The following is an 18,981-nucleotide window of genomic DNA, read 5'->3' on the forward strand; positions in this document are numbered from 1 at the left end:
TTCTTTGCCTTCTAATCCTAATCAATCATTACAACACTATCCTTAGGTTTGACTTCTGGAGACTTCTGGTTGTACGTCATAACTCATTACATGTTAATGAGTGGAATGGAATAGAATATTGTCTGGTTCCCAGGAGGGAGTGCAATAGTAGCAATAGACAGCACTATATGGAAGAAAAGATAGCTTCTCCCTTAATAGTTCCCAAAGTGTGTGTTTTATGGTGTAAGTAGCCTGCTTTAGTTTGGCAAGACTTCTGTCTATAGGTGAGAAACAATAAAAGAAATTGCTTAGAAGAATATCATTGTGTCTTTCTTGGTTTTGGAGCCTGACATGCCCATCTATTTTCTCTTCTGGTAAACATATCCAATATCATAAAAGGAATGTTAAAAATACAGTGTCTCCGCCAGTTCCAAACCTAAGTCAACCTAGACTGGCCAACTTTAACTAAAGTGGAAGTTATTATATAATAATAATAATAATAATAATAATAATAATAATAATAATAATAATAATAATAATAATAATAATAATAATAATAATAATAATAATAATAATAATAATAATAATAATAATATTTTAATTTATAGACCGCCCTTCTCCCGAGGGACTCAGGGCGGTGAACAGCCAGTTAAAATACAGGAAAACAGACAATATTAAGAACAACCCTTAAAAAACTCATTCAATTGGCCAAAACTAAAACACAATTACACCCTATAAATTATTAAAAATTTAAAACCCCAATTAATCAAATTAAAAAAATAGGTTTTAAGTTTGCAGCGAAAGGTCCTAAGGTCAGACAATTGTCGGAGTCCAGGGGGAAGCTCATTCCACAGGGTAGGAGCCCCCACAGAGAAGGCCCTCCCTCTGGGGGCCGCCAGCCGACATTGTTTGGCTGACGGCACCCTAAGGAGTCCCTCTCTGTGAGAACGCACTGGTCGCTGGGAGATTGAAGCCGGCAGAAGACGGTCCTGTAAATATCCCGGTCCTAAGCCATGGAGCGCTTTAAAGGTTGTCACCAAAACCTATATAGACTCACAGTTACAAAATGGGCAGCCATATAAATCAACTATACAAACAAACATGTCTGTATGTATGACATATACTAGGGCTCTGGAAATATTGTAAAAATTATGTTCAACAGTATAGAGAAGCATATGCCAAAAATGATTTTTGAAACTGAAAATGCCTTTTCAGATTTACCTGACTGGGGGTAAGGGGGTAAAGTGGCAATACATACACATATGCAGCAGCCTTATGAGCCTGGGGAAAAAAATTGGCTGCTCTGTAGATTTAAAGTAATGTGTTTCCTTCCTATTTCTGTTCTTTAAATATTTCTGCAGCCTAAGTTGCTGAAATTTGCAATACAAAAGAAAAGTATTGGCACAAAAAGAACAATAATACTGAATTGAATGAATAATTAATTGTGGTTTAAGTTTAATTGAAAAAAAAAGGACTTCCATTGGCTCCGTAGGTGTTGAAGACAATTCTTTGGATCGCCAGCCCCGCAATCGCATTAAAAGCCACCCAGACAGTGCAAATCAGCTGTCTGGCGGCTTGGAAACCTTTCCCTCAGGAGAAGAGGGAAAGGTGAGCAGTCGGGTTTAGGTAGAGCTCCCCGAAAGCCGCAGGAGTAATTCTTGGGGCTTGAAGGGTGAGAGATCCCTGGAAAGCCCGACGGAGCTCCGGATCCGGGACGCTTCTGCTTTTAAGCAGAACAAAATGCCGCGACCACCTCTGCAACCAATGTTAATTTTAACCTGATTCTAAAGCAGACGGAGCAAAGACAGGAGCGCTGGCAATTGTAACTGCAAGCACTAAACTTTAACTCTGTATCTATACTGTTTTCTTCTTAAACAACTTAAGAAGAACAAAGGAAATGGCGCCTGTGTTTTAAGAGGACGTATAAGCGACAGTAAAGAAAATTCCTGTTAACATCGTTAGCACCCTTAGCGCTGCTTAAGGAAGAGTGGAAAGTGAAAGGACTATAGATTATAGAATTGGCTTACTTAATCTAATTACAGTGTTTTTGAAAAGAGTTAAGAAGAATTGAACTTATTGAATTTATTAAACTTAAAGTAAGAAATGGCCTCTAAGCAACTAAAGTTTGGTGTTTCTAAGAATGCTGGAGGTTCACCAGCTCATATGGCTAATCCACAAGTATTGAATTTGGAAGCTTTACAAGAATCTTTGAAGGAATTTTTAAAGGAATCTTTAGAGGAAGCCTTAAAGCTCCAAATTGCTGTTATGGAGGAAAAAATTAAGGAAATTGTAGAGGAGATATTGGAAATTAGAGACGTTGTTGAGGTGCGGAATAAGGACATAAGAGAAGATATAGTGTTAGCATTTCAAGGTTTGGCAAAAATATGATCCAGCTGGATGAAAAAGTGGAAGAAATTAATCAATTTAATTTGAATTTGGGAAATAAAATGGTGGAGGTCCAAACCAAGATGGAGAGGGCAGATGAAGAAGTAGTTTTGTTACAATATAGATTGATGGAGTTTGCCCTGAGAGTGAGAGGATTGAAAGAAGATAATCAAGATAATTTAAAAGAGATTTTTGTAGAGGCTTTCGCACAGATGACTGGAGAGCAACCAGCAGACCTTGTAATTCAAATTGACAAAAATCTATCATGTTAACTCTTGGGTAGTTAGACAGAGAAAACTGCCAAGAGATGTTGTGATTTATTTTACAACCAGAAGGATCAGAAATGAAATTTTACAAGCATCTTATAAGAACAAAATTCAAATAGTAGGACAAGAGGTATTAGTCTTGAAAGATATTCCTCCTAAAATGCTAAGCAGCAGAAAGGAGTTTGTTTTTTTTGGTGGATGAATTCAGAAATCGACAGATACAGTTTAGATGGGATGTTCCAACTGGACTAACAGTAACCTAAACAGGAGAAAGATATCGTCTTAATACAGTTTGGAAGGCAAGAGATTTTTATACAATATATTAAAGGCTGGAAGCCCACCATCACCAGATGCCAGGAGGAGAAGAGAAGTGGAGATGGCAAAAAAGTGGGAGAAGGAAGGAAAGCAGAAAGCACAAGCTGGAACTGTAACTATTGAAGAAAATTTACTCCAATTTCTGGCTACTCTCCAAGTTCTAGAATCAAGGGAAAAAACAGGAGATGTAAAAGAGCAAAGATTGACCCGAGCAGCCACTAAACGTAGAGAACAAGAAGCAAAGATGTAACAATTTCAAGCGACAATTTAAGAAATTAACAAAACAGAAGTTGTGGGAAGGGTTAGGCTGAAGAGGAAGATTTAGGAAGATCTCCAGCTGATGCTTCAAAAGTTTCAAGGTGCTAAGAATAGCAGTTAGATTTTTAACATGGATATGGTGAAGGATTTGGATTTGAGAGACATTTGGCGAGAGTGGAATGCCGAAGAAAAAGATTTTACTTTTTTTTTCCTGATAGATACCAAACTTTTTCTAGGATTGATTTTATACTAATTATTAATGATTTGTTTTCTAGGGTAAAGAAGACGAAGATATGTTCAAGAATCTTGATTGATTATAGTCCAGTATGGGTGGAACTTAACTAGGAAAAGGGTGTTAGGAGATCTTGAAGGTTAAATGAAAATTTGTGTAGATATGAAGAAGATGTAAAGGAACGTAAAAGACAAATGAAATAATTTTTTGTTTTGAATATAATAAAAAAGAAAGAGTAATTACTCATATTTAGTTCAGGAGATAAAAAAGTAAAAGAAATAATAAATTTATACGAGGGTAGTTTAATATGTTGATAGTAGACTAGTGGTAAATAATTTACAACATGTTAAACATATTACATTTTGTAAAGTTAACAAACTAGGTAGGTGGTTAGCATATGCAATAAGAAAATAGATAGATATCTAATTGATTTTAAATCTAATATCAGCAGCTAGACTATTGGTAGCGCAATATTGGAAGAAGGAACATTTGCCTACTATTGAATATGTATGAATAGAATGCAAGAATTGTATCTGTATTTCTTTTTTGTAAAAGGGGAGTTAAGGTTCAAGGGGAGGATGGGAGTTTATGGATAGTTAGCATATTTTAGTTTATGATTGTTAGAAGTTATACCCTGTATTTTGCTCTGGGAAGTCCGGGGGATTGGGGAGGGGAGAGGTTGAGTGGGGGGTGGAGGGAGAAGGAGGGGAAATATTTGTAAAATCTTTATAAAACTTTTTAATTAAAAAAAATAAGAAAATTCATGGTTTGTTTACATATACTAACCATTCCTTCCCCTCAACAAATACACACACACACACACACACAAAACCTAAAGTCTAGGTTGACTATGTTTGGAACTGGCTGATACATAGTATTTTTATCAGTATGTTTAACATTCCTTTTAGGATATGGAATATATTTACCAGAAGAAAAAATAGATGGCATGAATAGTGCCAGTTTCCAAAATCAAGAAAGTCACAATGAGATTCTTCTAAGCAGTTTCTGCTGCTATTAAATATATACCTGTTCCATAGAGCAATTTAGGTATGTTATAGAGATTAAGGAGCTGTATTAGAAAAGGTTTATCATGTATTCTCAGCATCTCTTAGACATGAAAGCTGGGTGACATTGGGCCAAGTCACTCTTTCTCAGCCTAGCTTACGTTACATGATAGTTTTTGTGGGAAAAAGAAGTGCCAGCATTTATGTAGGCACCTTGAGATGCATAAAATATGGTTATTATTGTTGTTATTTCTTTTCAAAATAGACAATCAAAAAGGATGGATGGATGGATGGATGGATGGATGGATGGATGGATGGATGATGGATGGAGAGAGAGAGAGAGGATTGGAAGGGCAACTATTGTAAGAGAAGGAAAAAGATATGGAGAGAAAGATATGGAAAGATATGGAGAAAAAGATGAAGATTAGGGAAGGACAAAGATCAGCAAAAGAAAGGGTGATGTTGAGAAGCTTATTAAGCATTACAAAATGTGTTAAGCAACTCTATCAAGTAATGGCTAATCTTCAGAAACATCTGTGTTTTTAGCAAATATGTCCCCAGTCTTCCTTTCTTTTTACAGGATTTTTTGTTGTCAGAAATGTCAAACAACTATTCTCTGCATTTCACAGATTTGTGTAAGTGTGTAAAGGATTTCTTCTATGAGGAGTTAGGATAATCTGCTCAGAAGCAGTGCTATCCCCATAATTTAGTGTCATAATCTTAATTGCCAAAAAGGGAAGTGATAGAAATTAATTACAACTTCCAAACTTAGAATATTAATTACATAATTTTGATATGTCAGAATAATCAAAAAATCTTGGATTTATATGGTATGCATTCACTCAGCCTTTTTGCAGCTTCATTCCATTTCCATTGAAATATTTTGAAAACAAGCATATACATTGAAACCATTGTTCATCCCAGTCTAAAATATAAATAAATATGATGCATATTACATAGAAGTAAAGTTTTATTCAAATAAATGAAATAAATTTCCCCAAATTACTAAGGCAATTGAAAGTTGACATTTTTTTAATATGAGAACAGTCAGAAGAAACAAAATGAAATTATTTTGAATGTGAAATACTTATTTTCTCCCAACAGGGAATTGTTGCTGCATCTCGTTCAAAAGGTGAACATAAACAGAAAATATTTCTAACCATCTCCTTTGGAGGAATTAAAATATTCGATGAGAAGACAGGAGTAAGTGAAATAATGTTAAAACATTTTTTTTCTTGGTAGCATTTGTCCTAAAAGATATTCAAGGAAGGCAGTAATATTCCAATTAAATTATACTATGAAATATTCCATAAGTTGTACCTATCAATCAAAGTAGTGATTTGAATGTATAAAGATGGAATTTATTGAATTTATTGAAAGATAATGATTAACACAGAGGCACAAAATTAGCACTTCTACAGGTAATATCAGGACAGAGAATCTGCTAACAGATAATTCCAACAGTATTCAAGATTCCTGGAGATCCATGAAAAATAAAATAAAGCAGCAGAGCCTACCAGTCCTTCCAAAATAAGTAGTAAAGTAATATGTATATGGAGATACTCAGTCATCCAGGTCATGGTTGTCCCAAAGGCGCTTTTTCAAAAGGCAACTGGACTTTATTTGTTTTTGCTTGAAGGTGATTTGCTTCTCATCCAAGAAGCTTATTCATCTTCTTGAATGAGAAACAAATAGTTTTCAAGCAAAAACAAAGAAAGTCCAGTTGCCTTTTACCTTTGGGTTAATAAAGTAATAAATTTTCATAGGATCTCTGTCAAGGGCATAATTATTATAAAATACATACTTTTGGGTTATTTTCTTTAATAAATGAATGATTTACTAATTTGTTTAATTGGATTCTCTTTTTTACAGTTTTGCAAGTTACATTTATGTATAAATACTGAAAATTCAAAAAGATTTGCAGACTTTTAAGTACCACTATGTATTGTCTAATAAACTGTTACCATCTTTGACACCAAACGAAGAATACTATTATGCAAGAAACTTAAGTAATAGAACACCTACATCGTATTTTTAGCCAACCTGATTGAATTGATCTCATAGAGTTATTGGGACAAGACCTACTAGGGTAAAAAAGAAATAATTTCAGAAATAGACTGAAAATAATCTAGAGAAATTACCACCAAATCAAGGCAAAGAGATTTGTTTCAAACATATTTGACAATTGAGAAGCTTTGTTCATATCATTTCCCAGTACACCAGTTTCCAGTGAGTGTTTAGATTTGTATACCATAAAGAAACCAAATGGCCTGGTCTTCGCAGAGAAGCAAATCACAGTCAATCAATACTTTGCAAAAAGAAGGTAGACACTTTAGTGCTTTTGTCATGTTCACAATCAGGATTGCTGTGATATGCAGTAGAATTGGAACTGCTCTAATAAGACGGAGATGGAAGTTTTTGTCAGCGTTTGCACAATTGTGTGGATATATGTATTGAAGAGGGACTACAATACAATCATACAATCATTTGTCACCCCTCTTAGGGTGACATAATGTAAGATGTTCATGAAATAAACAGGAATGAGGGATAGCACACAAACAACGTATTTTACCAGAGCAAATAGATAAATTTTATGAATGTTATTATAGCATACAGTGGATTTTCTGAGATATATGTAGTTTTGAGACATGGAAAGGTTTAAGTCTTTCTTCCCATGACATTGTGTGTAGAATAAAATAAATCTTTAAATTCTGCATTTTAAGAAAGTTTTTTGTAGCACAAATAAAATTTTTCCCTTGAGATGCAAGTAAATGGAAAAGGTGTTTTTTTTTTTGTTAGATTTGCAATAGAGAGTGGGTCAATACCTTCATTTTCCAAAATTTACAAGGTCCGACTGTAGTCCACTACTTTTGCAACAAGAAGCATGAGAAATAATCATTATATCCCTATCATGACTATTGTATCATTTGTCTCTTCTTTTGCATTACTGGAAAAGCCCTGGAAGCTAGATATTGTGATCCTGAAAAACTAATTCCTTCTTTTAGATGTATAAAGATCAGCTTTATTTAGTCATAAATTACAAAAAAATATGTTCCAGATAATTCAAACGGCACATTGCTTTAACTTTTTGATTATCATGTTGCTTTGAGATTAAGCACTAAACTAGCAGCCCCCAACCTTTTGGGCACCAGGGACTGGTTCCATGGAGAAAGTTTTTTCTGCGGACCGGAGTGGGGGTGGTTGTGTGTGCTACCTGCATCTCACAGGTGGAGTTTCATTTGTTTGTGTGGCCTGGTTGCTGGCATCCTGCTGACCAGCAGGTCCACAGACCGGGGGTTGGGTACCCCTGTATTAAACTATCATGATATAGCTACTATGATTCTCTTTTTAAGCATCTGTTTGTAAAATCATCAGTCTTAATTTTTTCCACATTTATGCAACTATTGCTTTTCCCACCGAAGCCTTTAATTTTGTTTTCAGAGCATCATTGTGCTAACTGCAGCCTCTTTTCCTGCTGGAGAATTCGTGACTTCAGACATGACACATGGGTATCACTCTGTCTTCTAGCTCTTTGGACTGGGTTGAGATTGAAGAGACACCCCTCTGTTGACGCTCCCAGTTTTAACTCAGTCCAGAACTCGTTAGGACAGAAAATTGGGTCGCTTTTCAGAAGATAGTTGAAATTGAGTTTTAGTGAGGAGAGAGTTTGGAGGTTTTGACAACATTCCGGCGGCTTCTAGATCAGCTGGGCAGTGGAGTTTGAGGCGACCGCCATTAGGCCACCATTTCCCACCAAAGCCCTTGATTTTTTTTCAGAGTATCATTGTGCTAACTGCAGCCTCTTCTAACCAAGAAAAACTTCTGATGAGCTAACTTATCCATACACTTTTCAGTGGCCATGAGAGGTGTGCAGAAATCAATATCCAGACATTACTACCCCATGCTCTATTTTGGGACTCTGTGCTTTTTGTCTTGATTTTTCTTGTAAACTTCAAAACAAGCCAGTCAGTTGTTACAAGAGAAACTACAAAGTTGTCCCTATGCTCATTTTAAAAGGAAAATGAAGCGATGCTATGGCACTTCAATGACAGTCTTTGTAAATTACAATTTGGTGGAATTGCTCAAATCTACCCTCTATAAAGAGAGAGCAAGCATGGAGAAATGTAGGCCAGAAGCTGGATCTAATATTAGACTGTGAGAAATGTTGACGCTTTAGAGATGTCACCTAGGTTCAGGTTAAGTGACAAAGAGAGAGTAAACAGGCAAACTACTAAGATGTTTCTTTTTCTTCTTCTTCTTTTTTTTTTGCAAAGATAAAAGCCACCCAGAGTTTATGCAAAATAATCTGTTAGTTGATTTCAGCTATATATGTTAATAGCAATGGAATTATTTCTTAAGATCTCTGTTTTGATGAATGTAGCTGTAATTAGAATTAGTTTCTGTGTTAAATGCAAATTCTCATCTTAATGAAAGAAAATCAGTAAAATGCAAGTATTAGCATAAGAGTTTTGCATTTATATTTACTGTGTTGGAAATGTGTACTATGCTTAAGTACTTGCTTGGTTTCTTCAAGGAAGTTCATAGCATAGACACTAAGAAGTATCTTCTAGTCAAGTCATAATATTGCTGCCACCACTAAAACAATTTTTTATTCTATATTAACAGGGTCCTAAGGCAAAAACCACAAATAGAGCCAGAACATATGTGAAAACAGCTTTTTCTTAACTATAATTATCTTCACAATGGCTTATGCCCTCTCTTGAATTTTAATAAGGAACTCAATTAAATGTTTATATAAATTAACTATGTAACATGATGCCAAAAATAAACCAGTCTGATGGCTGTTAGAATTAGCTTTCCTAATTAACATTGTATTACTGGATAACCAGGATCATTAAAATTACAAGTAAATAATTCAGTGTCAATTACAAAGAATTACAGGAATAAAACCACTATACTTCCCAAATATGATGCATTATTTGGCCATATAAGTTTGAAACATTCTGCAAGGAATTAAATTTTAATTCCTGTAGCATGGTAGATAAATGGTACTGAACTAAATTGTCAATGTCAGATGATCTTATCAACCAAATTCATATTCTCAGTATAAATGGCAGAGCTCTGCAAGGATCTTGGCTTGTAGGATAGTTCCAAATTATATCACTTACTGTGGTTTTTGAAATTGTTTCCCTTTAGATCTCTTGTTTCCTCTGTGCACCTCCATGGCATGAATATTTTATTATGAGTTCTGGAAGAAAGTTAGAAGGAACTAGCAGCCTAGAAAGAATCATTCATAGTTTAGATGATCTAAGAATTAGAATTCTTTATTGGCCAAGGAATTTGTCTCAGGTGCATAAGCTCTCAGTGTACAATAAGCAATAAAGATGTTGATTTAATCCAATACCTGTCATAAACCAAAGGTTATCTTTTGTCATTCCAGGAAAGGAATATTAAAAAGACCATTTTTATTAAAAGTGGAACCACCTCAATGATTCTACCTTTACAATACAATAGTAGTTTTCTTGTATTGATTCTGACTTTTAAATCCTGTAGAGAGAAATAAAAAATAAGTTAGCTCTACTTGCTTTAAAAAAAATGAGTGACAATATTTAACTTCCTTGCTGCTAAAACACTTATTCTGAGGGAATCTTGCTTTGTTGTTGTGCCTGAATAGATTCTATTGCTTCTATGATCAAGCAAAAAATATTTAAAAATTTCCAAGATGCAAGTTGCCTTACAATGCTTTAGAATTTCTTACCAATTTGTCCTCGCAACAAGCCTCACCTTAGTGTCTATAAATGCTGGGCAGAGAAATTAATCATGATGTCAACCACAGACAGATTAAGAGGCACAGAAATGAGCATTGTACAGTTAACTTGTTTCTGGTTAACTACACAATGCTCACTCTGAAAACAAAACAAAAAAATATTTGAGATAAATATGTGCAAACAACTTCAGCTGATAAACATCCTTCATACCAAGCATTTTTGTTGAGCTAAATATGTTCACAAATGAGCAATTTTTACATTAAAATAAAAAAGAAAATATTCAATGCAACCTTATTTATACATACAGAATATGATGGCCTATTTCCAGTAAGAATGCTTTTCTTTAAATGTGCATATGCAACAGATTTATGAAACTTATCTCTTTATTTCTACAAGGCTTTTATTTTTGCTTCCTGAAAACATTCCAAACACAGAAACACAGTTCTTCCTATTTACCGTGATACTTAATATGTACAGTGTCCTTAGCTTAACAAACAATACATATACGGCTCTATACAGATATTACAAACATATTTTAACACATTTCACTTCTTTCCTAAGAAGGAGCAGGAGAAGAGGGAAATAACGCTTTTCTGAATAAAGACTACTAACACCTTTAGTCAGGTGTCCTCACTGTTATTTGTTCATTCTCTAAAAACTGCAGTCTTCCAACTCTCACAACGATGATGTGTCCTTCATCACTAAATGATTAGGCTACTATAACAAGCTCTACATGGGTCAAATGCTGTCTGCTAATGGAGAAAATGGTTTAAAGCAGGACACATTGCTTGCCAACAGCCAATATGAAGTAAAGCTTTAAATCTATGAAGCCTTACTTGGCGTGGCTTTCATGTTTCTTCAGAATGATATTTCCCCAAATAGATGGATAGTATCTTGTGCATTGTTTCAAAAAGAGAATGTAGGGTGTCCCCAATTTGTGTAAGATGAAGAGTTAGTAGCCTATTAGTGCTACTTCTTAGTGGTGAAACCCATACTATAAAGTACCCAGGGGTGATATGCTACCGGATCTCACAATCTGGTAGCGATCGTGGCCGGTAATTTGGTGATCCGGTAGCGATGGTGGAGCAAAGCTCCGCCCACTCACCGAGGCATCATTACTTCCTGTTTTTAACCAGGAAGCACGGCGCATGCATTTCCAAGCTGGTAAGGAAGGTAAGTAGATTTCACCCCTGAAAGTACCTCTTAACCCCCTGAGGGACCAATTTGCTATCTTTCAAATGATGTAAAGACCAACTTTTGTTCCCATCAGGTTTTGATGCTAACTGTGATAATGGGCTGATTCATGAATGCTTTATTATTTTTTCCTTGGCCTTAAATTGAGATTTTAATGTATTGGTTTAATAGATGGTGTAAACAGCTCAGAGACTCTGGAGTGGGTGGCATATAGATGTTTGTAGTTAGGTAATAGGCAAGAAGGAAAGTAGATAGATAGAATAATTAGATATGCTTAACAGCTGCAACTAATTGATTTTCTTTGCATAAATGAAATCCATTAATACCACGTGAAATGTAATCTATTCCTATTCAACTTTACTTTGAATAAATTCATTCTTAAATCATTTGCAAAGTTATTACTTGTTTTTCTAAAATGTTCATAGCTGATTTGTCTTTGTTGCCTAAGTTGCTCATTCATTCATGTGTATCTTATCTAATTTAAAAGAGGCAAGTGTTGATTTTATGTGTGCTGTATCTTGCTGACTAATATTACATTTTAATTTATCATTATTAAAAACATCAATTTTAGCCACTAACTAGAAAATTGTCTAAAAATTGTTATCGGCAGATCTAATTTTAGATAGATAGTTTAAGAGGAACTGCTCTATAAAGAACACACTGCACTTGAAATCAGAAATTATTCTTTTCTTACTGCTTTTATGTTGGACAAGTCAGCATTAATAAAATATGCATTTTGATTATGAGAAAAAAATATTAATTGTATTTGCACATCCATTAGATAGAAGGTGTAATTCAAGGCAACTTCTAATAAAATAAAAACATTTGTCAGTGAAATTTCTTCAGCGGTTTTTGCCCGTCCAGTGAGTGGGGACATTAAACAATATCATCTAGTGGGACTTTGGAAGTGTTCCATGTTGTGCTGCTTGCCCCGTAGAACAAGCATCTTGCTCTCATTCTACATAGGTTCCACAAGTCCTTCCAATTCTTATCATTCTATTCAACTGAGGGATATGCTCAAAAGATTTTTTTGTTTTGTTTTTCTTGTTGTTTGAAGTGCTTAAAAGAAATGCCGTTTGTAACCTGTTTTACCCCATGCATTTATCAATGTATTTATTTTTCCCCATAAATTATTTCATGGTTTTTTAATGTATATATAAGAATTATTATAATGGATGTTATAATACAGCCAGCCAGATGTTTGGATGTTTAGATTTGGCATTTTTATCCACCTGTCATGTACTTCCAAGGATCTGGACAGACAGACAGACAGACAGACAGACAGACAGACAGACAGACAGACAGACAGACAGACAGATAGATAAACATTATTTTGATGTTTGGTGTTAAAGGTATTGTCGCAGAATGTAAGCTGTTTCAAAGCTGCCTTTTGCAATTGACCAATGGTGATTTTGTCAATGCCAGTAGTGTTCAAGTTGGTGCTCCAGTTGTTTTGGAATTTCACCCAAGGCGCCTATAACTATTAGCATTTTCTTTGCTTTCTTCTGCCACAGTCATTCTACTTATATTTGTAGATGTACAAATTGATTTTGTGATTTTCTCCAGTTCTTTGTTATCTCCTGATATTTACATGTCTCCTGATATCTCCTGATATTTACATGTCTACTATCCAGATTTTTTTGTCTTTCTTATCACTAATTCTGAGATGTTATGTGGCAGATACTTGTCTGTTTGAATTCAAAAATCCAGAACACTTTAGCTTCTTCATTTTCTCTTTCTCTATTTTATGATCCTACCAGTTCTTTGCTGAAAGAAAAATGATGTTTCTTACAGATATTCCAATACACAATTATTGCTATTGTACTTTGACAGGCCATTGTTTCTAGTCAATTTTTCTTATAGCAACTAACTGGATGGTCCACTGTTTCTTCAGCTTCTTTGCATGAGCGACATTTGCTTTTTGTTGCTATCTTCTAAGTTTGGGTTTTATATGCATTTGCTCCTGGACAGCTATAATTAGCCCTTCTGTTTCTTTCTTCAATTTTCCCCACTCTTAGCTATTGTCAAGTTTCGTTGTTACCTTCTTTGCCTGGTATTTTTCCTACATACTGGCCATATAATACTTTGCCTTGCCATGTCTCTTTTCTATTCTTAATTTGGTCTTTTTTTAGGTCAGTTTGGTCTCTCTATAAAGGTAAAGGTTCCCCTCGCACATACGTGCTAGTCGTTGCTGACTCTAGGGGACGGTGCTCATCTCCATTTCAAAGCCAAAGAGCCAGCGTTGTCCGAAGACATCTCCATGGTTATGTGGCCGGCATGACTCAATGCCAAAGGCGCACTGTTACCTTCCCACCAAAGGTGGTCCCTATCTTTTCTACTTGCATTTTTACGTGCTTTTGAAACTGCTAGGTTGGCAGAAGCTGGGACAAGTAACGGGAGCTCACCCCATTACACAGCAGCACTAGGGATTCGAACCACCAAACTGCTGACCTTTCGATCGACAAGCTCAACGTCCTAGCCCCTGAGCCACCACGTCCCTTATTTGGTCTCTCTACTAATCAGTAAATCTTTGTGGTATACTGGCTTCAGTGCATCTTTTCCATTGTCCAGATATTCTTCTAATTCCCCTTTTTCTTCTTTAGCTGTCTGGTGTATTTGTAACATTTCACATCCATCTATTTTCCTTTCTATGTTGTGTCTGTCAACATCAGTGCAGAAATGAAGGACATGATTTATTGCCATTATTTTACTAGTTTTCCTATTCAGAGTTTTTAGTTCTGCTTGAATCCAATCCACTATTTCAGTGGTGTATCTAATGCTGGAATCGCCCAGTGTTAATACCATGATGGTATTTTTTTCAGCTGAATTTGAACTCAGATCTTCACTTTCATGATATATTCAATTCTAATCTTTTCTTTGACTTCAGTGCTTGAAATTGTCAACTTGAAGGATGCCGTTAGGTGCAAAGAACTGGTGTTCTTTCCCCTCCCGGCCTCAGCCACGCGAGCTGGCTAAACAAGCCAGTAATTGAGTTCACGGCTGCTATCAGTCCTGGCAGGGAATCTGCAGCTGCCTGCCAAAGTCTCCCTTATCTTGGGGTTGCCGGGCAACCAGGAAGTCAGCAATCCAGGCCGAATGTTCAGCTCAATTCTCCACGAGTCAAAGAGTTCAGCTCAATTTTTGCTCGTCACGGAGCAGAAGAGCAGCCAGGGTTGCTTTTATACTCTGTGGGGTGTGGCTCCGTGACTCAACACTCTCTAGGCCTGCCCCGCCCCTTCCTTTGTTGTAGCCGCCTCTCGTATCTCTGAAACCTGGAATCTAGCCAGGCCTGGTTGCCATCAGCTGGGTCTGGAGGCGTGGCCTGGGGGGGAAGAGTCAGGGCACTGAGGCCTCATTATCTCCTCCACCTGGCCTGCCTCTGGCTCCTGGAGCTGAGCCAGAGGATCCGATGCTCCAGAGGTAAGTCCTGATGGCCCTTCCCCCTCACTTTCCGAGTCACTTTCTGGCAGGGGGCCTGGCTTGGGTGGTGCAAACACAACAACTGGGTCCAAACAGGAAGAGATTAATTTGTTGATTTATTGCATTAAGGATATGCATAGGAATCTTCCTAATGGTTTGCACCTGGGTAAAAATGGATAAAGTTCAACAGCTTTCAAGGTTAGCTTGAACTTTGTCTTCTTGTAACTGGATAGAGACTCTAAACTGATTCCTTGTTTCACTCCCCCCACCCTCAGCTTTGCCAGTCTCTCTCCTACAGATGCCCAGGCATTTAGTAATTCTCTTTATCCAGACTTTTGCAATTATTTCTATAGAGCATCTTGACTCCTTTTTTTTTTTTTTACAATTTTTCCCCTGTTGATGGTGAGGGTGGTACATTTGTCTAATCCAAACTCCATTGCAATATTTTGGCTGTATATACAGACAGTGTTGATCAACGATTCTACTTCAGACCATGTTTTTTTGTACTTCAAATTGTCCATGTATAAGAGGTGAGATAGCTGTCAGATGTTTTTGTTCTTTCATAGCCATGGCCTGACTTGTTCAGTATTGTTGACAGAGGAATAATGCAATGAAAACAGTATCGGTGATAGAAAGTCTCCTTGAAAGATTTCTCTCTTCATATGAACTGCTCCCAGACTATCACCATTGAGCAGCAACTGTGTTTTCCATTGTATTACTCATCTTTGCACAAAGTTTTTCATGGTTTTTTTTTTACTAATTATTATTGTTTTACTAACCTCAGATTCCCCTGAAATATCTTGGTATCAAAAATAAAAGCAGCTCTTGTCTCCTTATGCCTAATAATTAGAATGAAAATTCTTTGTCCCTTATGAAATAGTTTGGCAGTTCGATTCTCACTGGCTCAAGGTTAACTCAGCTTTTCATCCTTCTGAGGTCAGTAAAATGAGGATCCAGATTGTTGGGGGCAATATGCTGACTCTGTAAACCAGTTAAAGAGGGCTATGAAGCACTGTGCAGCAGTATATAAGTCTTAAGTGCTATTGCTATTTAACCGATTCTTCTATATCATTCATCCATTATCTTCCAATTCATCCATTATCTTCAGGAGTCTTCAGGAGATCCATTATCTTCAGGAGTCTGTATTTGTCACCAATTTCTAAAAGAACAAAATAAGCCCACTTCCCCTTACCCTTGGTAGGGGGAAATGACATCAGCAGGAGACCAATAAAACAGGTTTTTACAACCTTTCCCCTGTCAGCTATTCACTTAACTGGTAGGAATTTCTGGGAGGTAGAGCCTTCAGTCCCTTCATACTGACATACCCATAAATCCTCCAGTTCAGTTGCCTTTACAATTTCAGCCATTCTCACCCACTTTTCCCAAACCTCCCCCCCTCTTTTCCTTCCATCATTCATGCTACATAGGTAGTATTTTACTCAGTCTTTCCCCTGTCCCTCTTCTCAGCTGTGGCTGTCAAATCTTCAAGGTAGTTCTTTTAAAGCTGAGTATTGCTCTCTTAGCTACTGCTTTTTCCTCTGCTGACGCATCTCGGCCTGGATCTAGAACCCAGATGTCAGAACTTCATATCTGTGAGTGTTCTAAACCAAAGATTCAACCCAAACTACACATAAAGGATAAATTGTATTTATTTTATTGATTCACTTGAATCTGGATGGGATTGTTATGACTTTCCCACTCCAGTTTATGTTTTCCTTCCTTTCCATCTATATAAGCTGCCTTCTTTATTTAACCACTGGCCTCTATTTTTTTAAAAAGGATTTTCTCATTAAATGCTTCTCTTGAGCAGAATTTCATTGGTTGTGTTAAGCTGCCCCTTTTGTTATTTGCATTTCACAAGCTTTATTTCTTGGAATTTAGATATTGAGAGGGTATGAAGAAAAGAATCCTCAGTGAAAAATCAGGCTTTAGAATATGATCTCTGCAAAGTTGATAGTGCTAATGCGTTTATTAGTACAGAAACAGAAATAATCTATCATTCATTCATTCATTCATTCATTCATTCATTCTTTATTTATTTATTTATTTATTTATTTTATATAGCCATCCAACATATACAGTAGGTGACTCCTCATGGCTTACAAGTTTTAAAAATCCACCACATAATAAAAACTCATTAAAAATCTAGACCCAATATCTCATGGCCGTAATAAGACAATCAAATCAATCACTTGATTATCTCCATCTCCATTCATGGTCCCCAGGTGCATTGTCTTCGTTAGGGCCACATATCAGATATATAACAAAATCTGAAAAAAATAAAATAGCTCAGAACTATTTCAGGAGGTTTTTACACAAAAGCTGAGTTTTTCAGCATAGAGTTACTGATAGAAGGCTAAGAGATGTTGGGTATCACTTTATCCACTGCACAATTTCTGTTTATGTTAACAATTACTTTTAAAATTTATAAAAATAATTATCATTATGATAAAATGGAAATCAACTGCTTTACCCACATTAGCGTAGCCAACACTATATCATTACTGTAAGGTAAACTAGTATTAGTCATATATGTTAAATGAGGGGCTAAGTCTTAAGGCTTTTGTTTCATACAATCCTATACCATGCCTCTGACATAACATTTGAACAAGAATCAGAATTCACTTTGTGGAATTGTGAAGTTTGAAGAGACCCCAATCTAACCATCAGCATGGTGGAGGAAAATCAGTGAAACCTCCCTCCAGAGATGGCTATACAATATTCACTTAAAAATCTTCAGTGATGGAGAATCCATAACTTCCATAAATAAACTATTCCCATTTTTCCCTTATATTTAAATGAAATCTATGAAGTTGCAACCTGTACCCTTTATTTCTGGTCCTAGCTCCCATCCATCTGCCCTATGACACCCTTCTATGTATCTAAAAACTAATTCCATATCTCCGTTCAGTCTTAATTTTTTTCAAGTTGAGTATCCCCAGTTCATTCAGTCTGTTTCGATGAACATGTGTTTAAGTCCCTATAGTATATTTCATACCATTCACTGAACCTGTCCCTAATCTGTCAATATCCAATAGAAGTATATAGCTCAAGTTGAACTGTGGAGTCCTTAGCACTCTCTGAGTTTGGTTGTTTGCTTGCTGATGTCTCATTACCTGACTAGATAACATCATCTGTACTAATGGATGCACTCAGTTACCTAGTTGTGTAATGAAATGTCTGCAAACAAACCACAAATCTCAGCAAACCACTAAGAACTCCAGGTTTGAATATCCTCCTAGAAATGTAATGCCCAGAATCATACATAATACTCCAGGGTTGATTTTCCCAGTGAGAATAGTGGAGAATAAGAAGATTTTTAACCATTATATTTCATTGCTTCACAATATAATACTGCAAAGATGGACCAAGATTGAAGTTTTAAACAATATTTGTGATTAAGGGGGTTTTTTTGGTCACAGAATCTAAGCAAATTTACCCCTCTCTTTTTTTCTGTTTAGTAAATATGCTGAAAACAATAATTATGAACCCTTATTCTTTTTTTTAAGTATTTCTAAGAAATTATTGACATATATATTTGGAATGGAGAGCTGATTTCTTAGTTGGGCTTTCAAACATCAAGGCAAAGTTCCTGTGTAAGCACATGCAAATGGGGATAATGTGGAATAACTTGTGAAGGAAGCATGGAAAACTGGAACAAATATGGGGTATTAGCAATTGAAGAGATGTTTTGCCCATACTCCTGGGTATTGTGAAGCATTACATTAAAAAGATTTGTGAGGTAATGTAAAAAGCATTGTCTATTTGGACAAAGTCTCTAATTATCAAAGATTATAATTTAATCTTTTAAATTAAAGATTTAATTAAGATTTTAATATTTTTGTTTTCACTTTATTTTATAAAATATTTATTTTATTTGAGACTTTGGTGGTTCCAATATAAAATGTCTAATAATAAATTTGCTCATTTCATAGGGCACAGAGGTAGGTTCTGTGTGGGTTTCTAGGCAGATTTCTTATGGAATAAGCTTTTATGGACTTGCTTATGTTATAAAACTTTAGTTTTTAAAAGTCCCTTTGGAATATATGTAATGACTAATTAATTGAAATAGTGGGTTTCTAATATTATGTGCTAGAAATTGGAAGATTATGAGTTCTAGTTCTGCCTTAGGCACAAAGCCAGCTGGGTAACTTTAGGCCAGACACTGCCTCTTAGCCCTAGAAAGTAGGCAGTTTCAA

At 35.9% G+C, this 18,981-nt stretch overlaps 1 protein-coding gene across 1 annotated transcript in view; it reads left to right on the forward strand.

The window, feature by feature from the left end:
• DAB1 (DAB adaptor protein 1) overlaps window positions 1-18,981 on the forward strand; it is a 291,295-nt gene that overhangs the window by 168,742 nt on the left and 103,572 nt on the right. The window contains exon 6 of the mRNA XM_058177854.1: window positions 5,544-5,642. Coding sequence (XP_058033837.1) covers window positions 5,544-5,642 — 99 coding nt within the window. The remainder of the gene's footprint in view (window positions 1-5,543; window positions 5,643-18,981) is intronic.

The sequence above is a fragment of the Ahaetulla prasina genome, chromosome 3 (assembly GCF_028640845.1).
Source record: "Ahaetulla prasina isolate Xishuangbanna chromosome 3, ASM2864084v1, whole genome shotgun sequence".
Taxonomy (NCBI): Eukaryota; Metazoa; Chordata; class Lepidosauria; order Squamata; family Colubridae; genus Ahaetulla; species Ahaetulla prasina.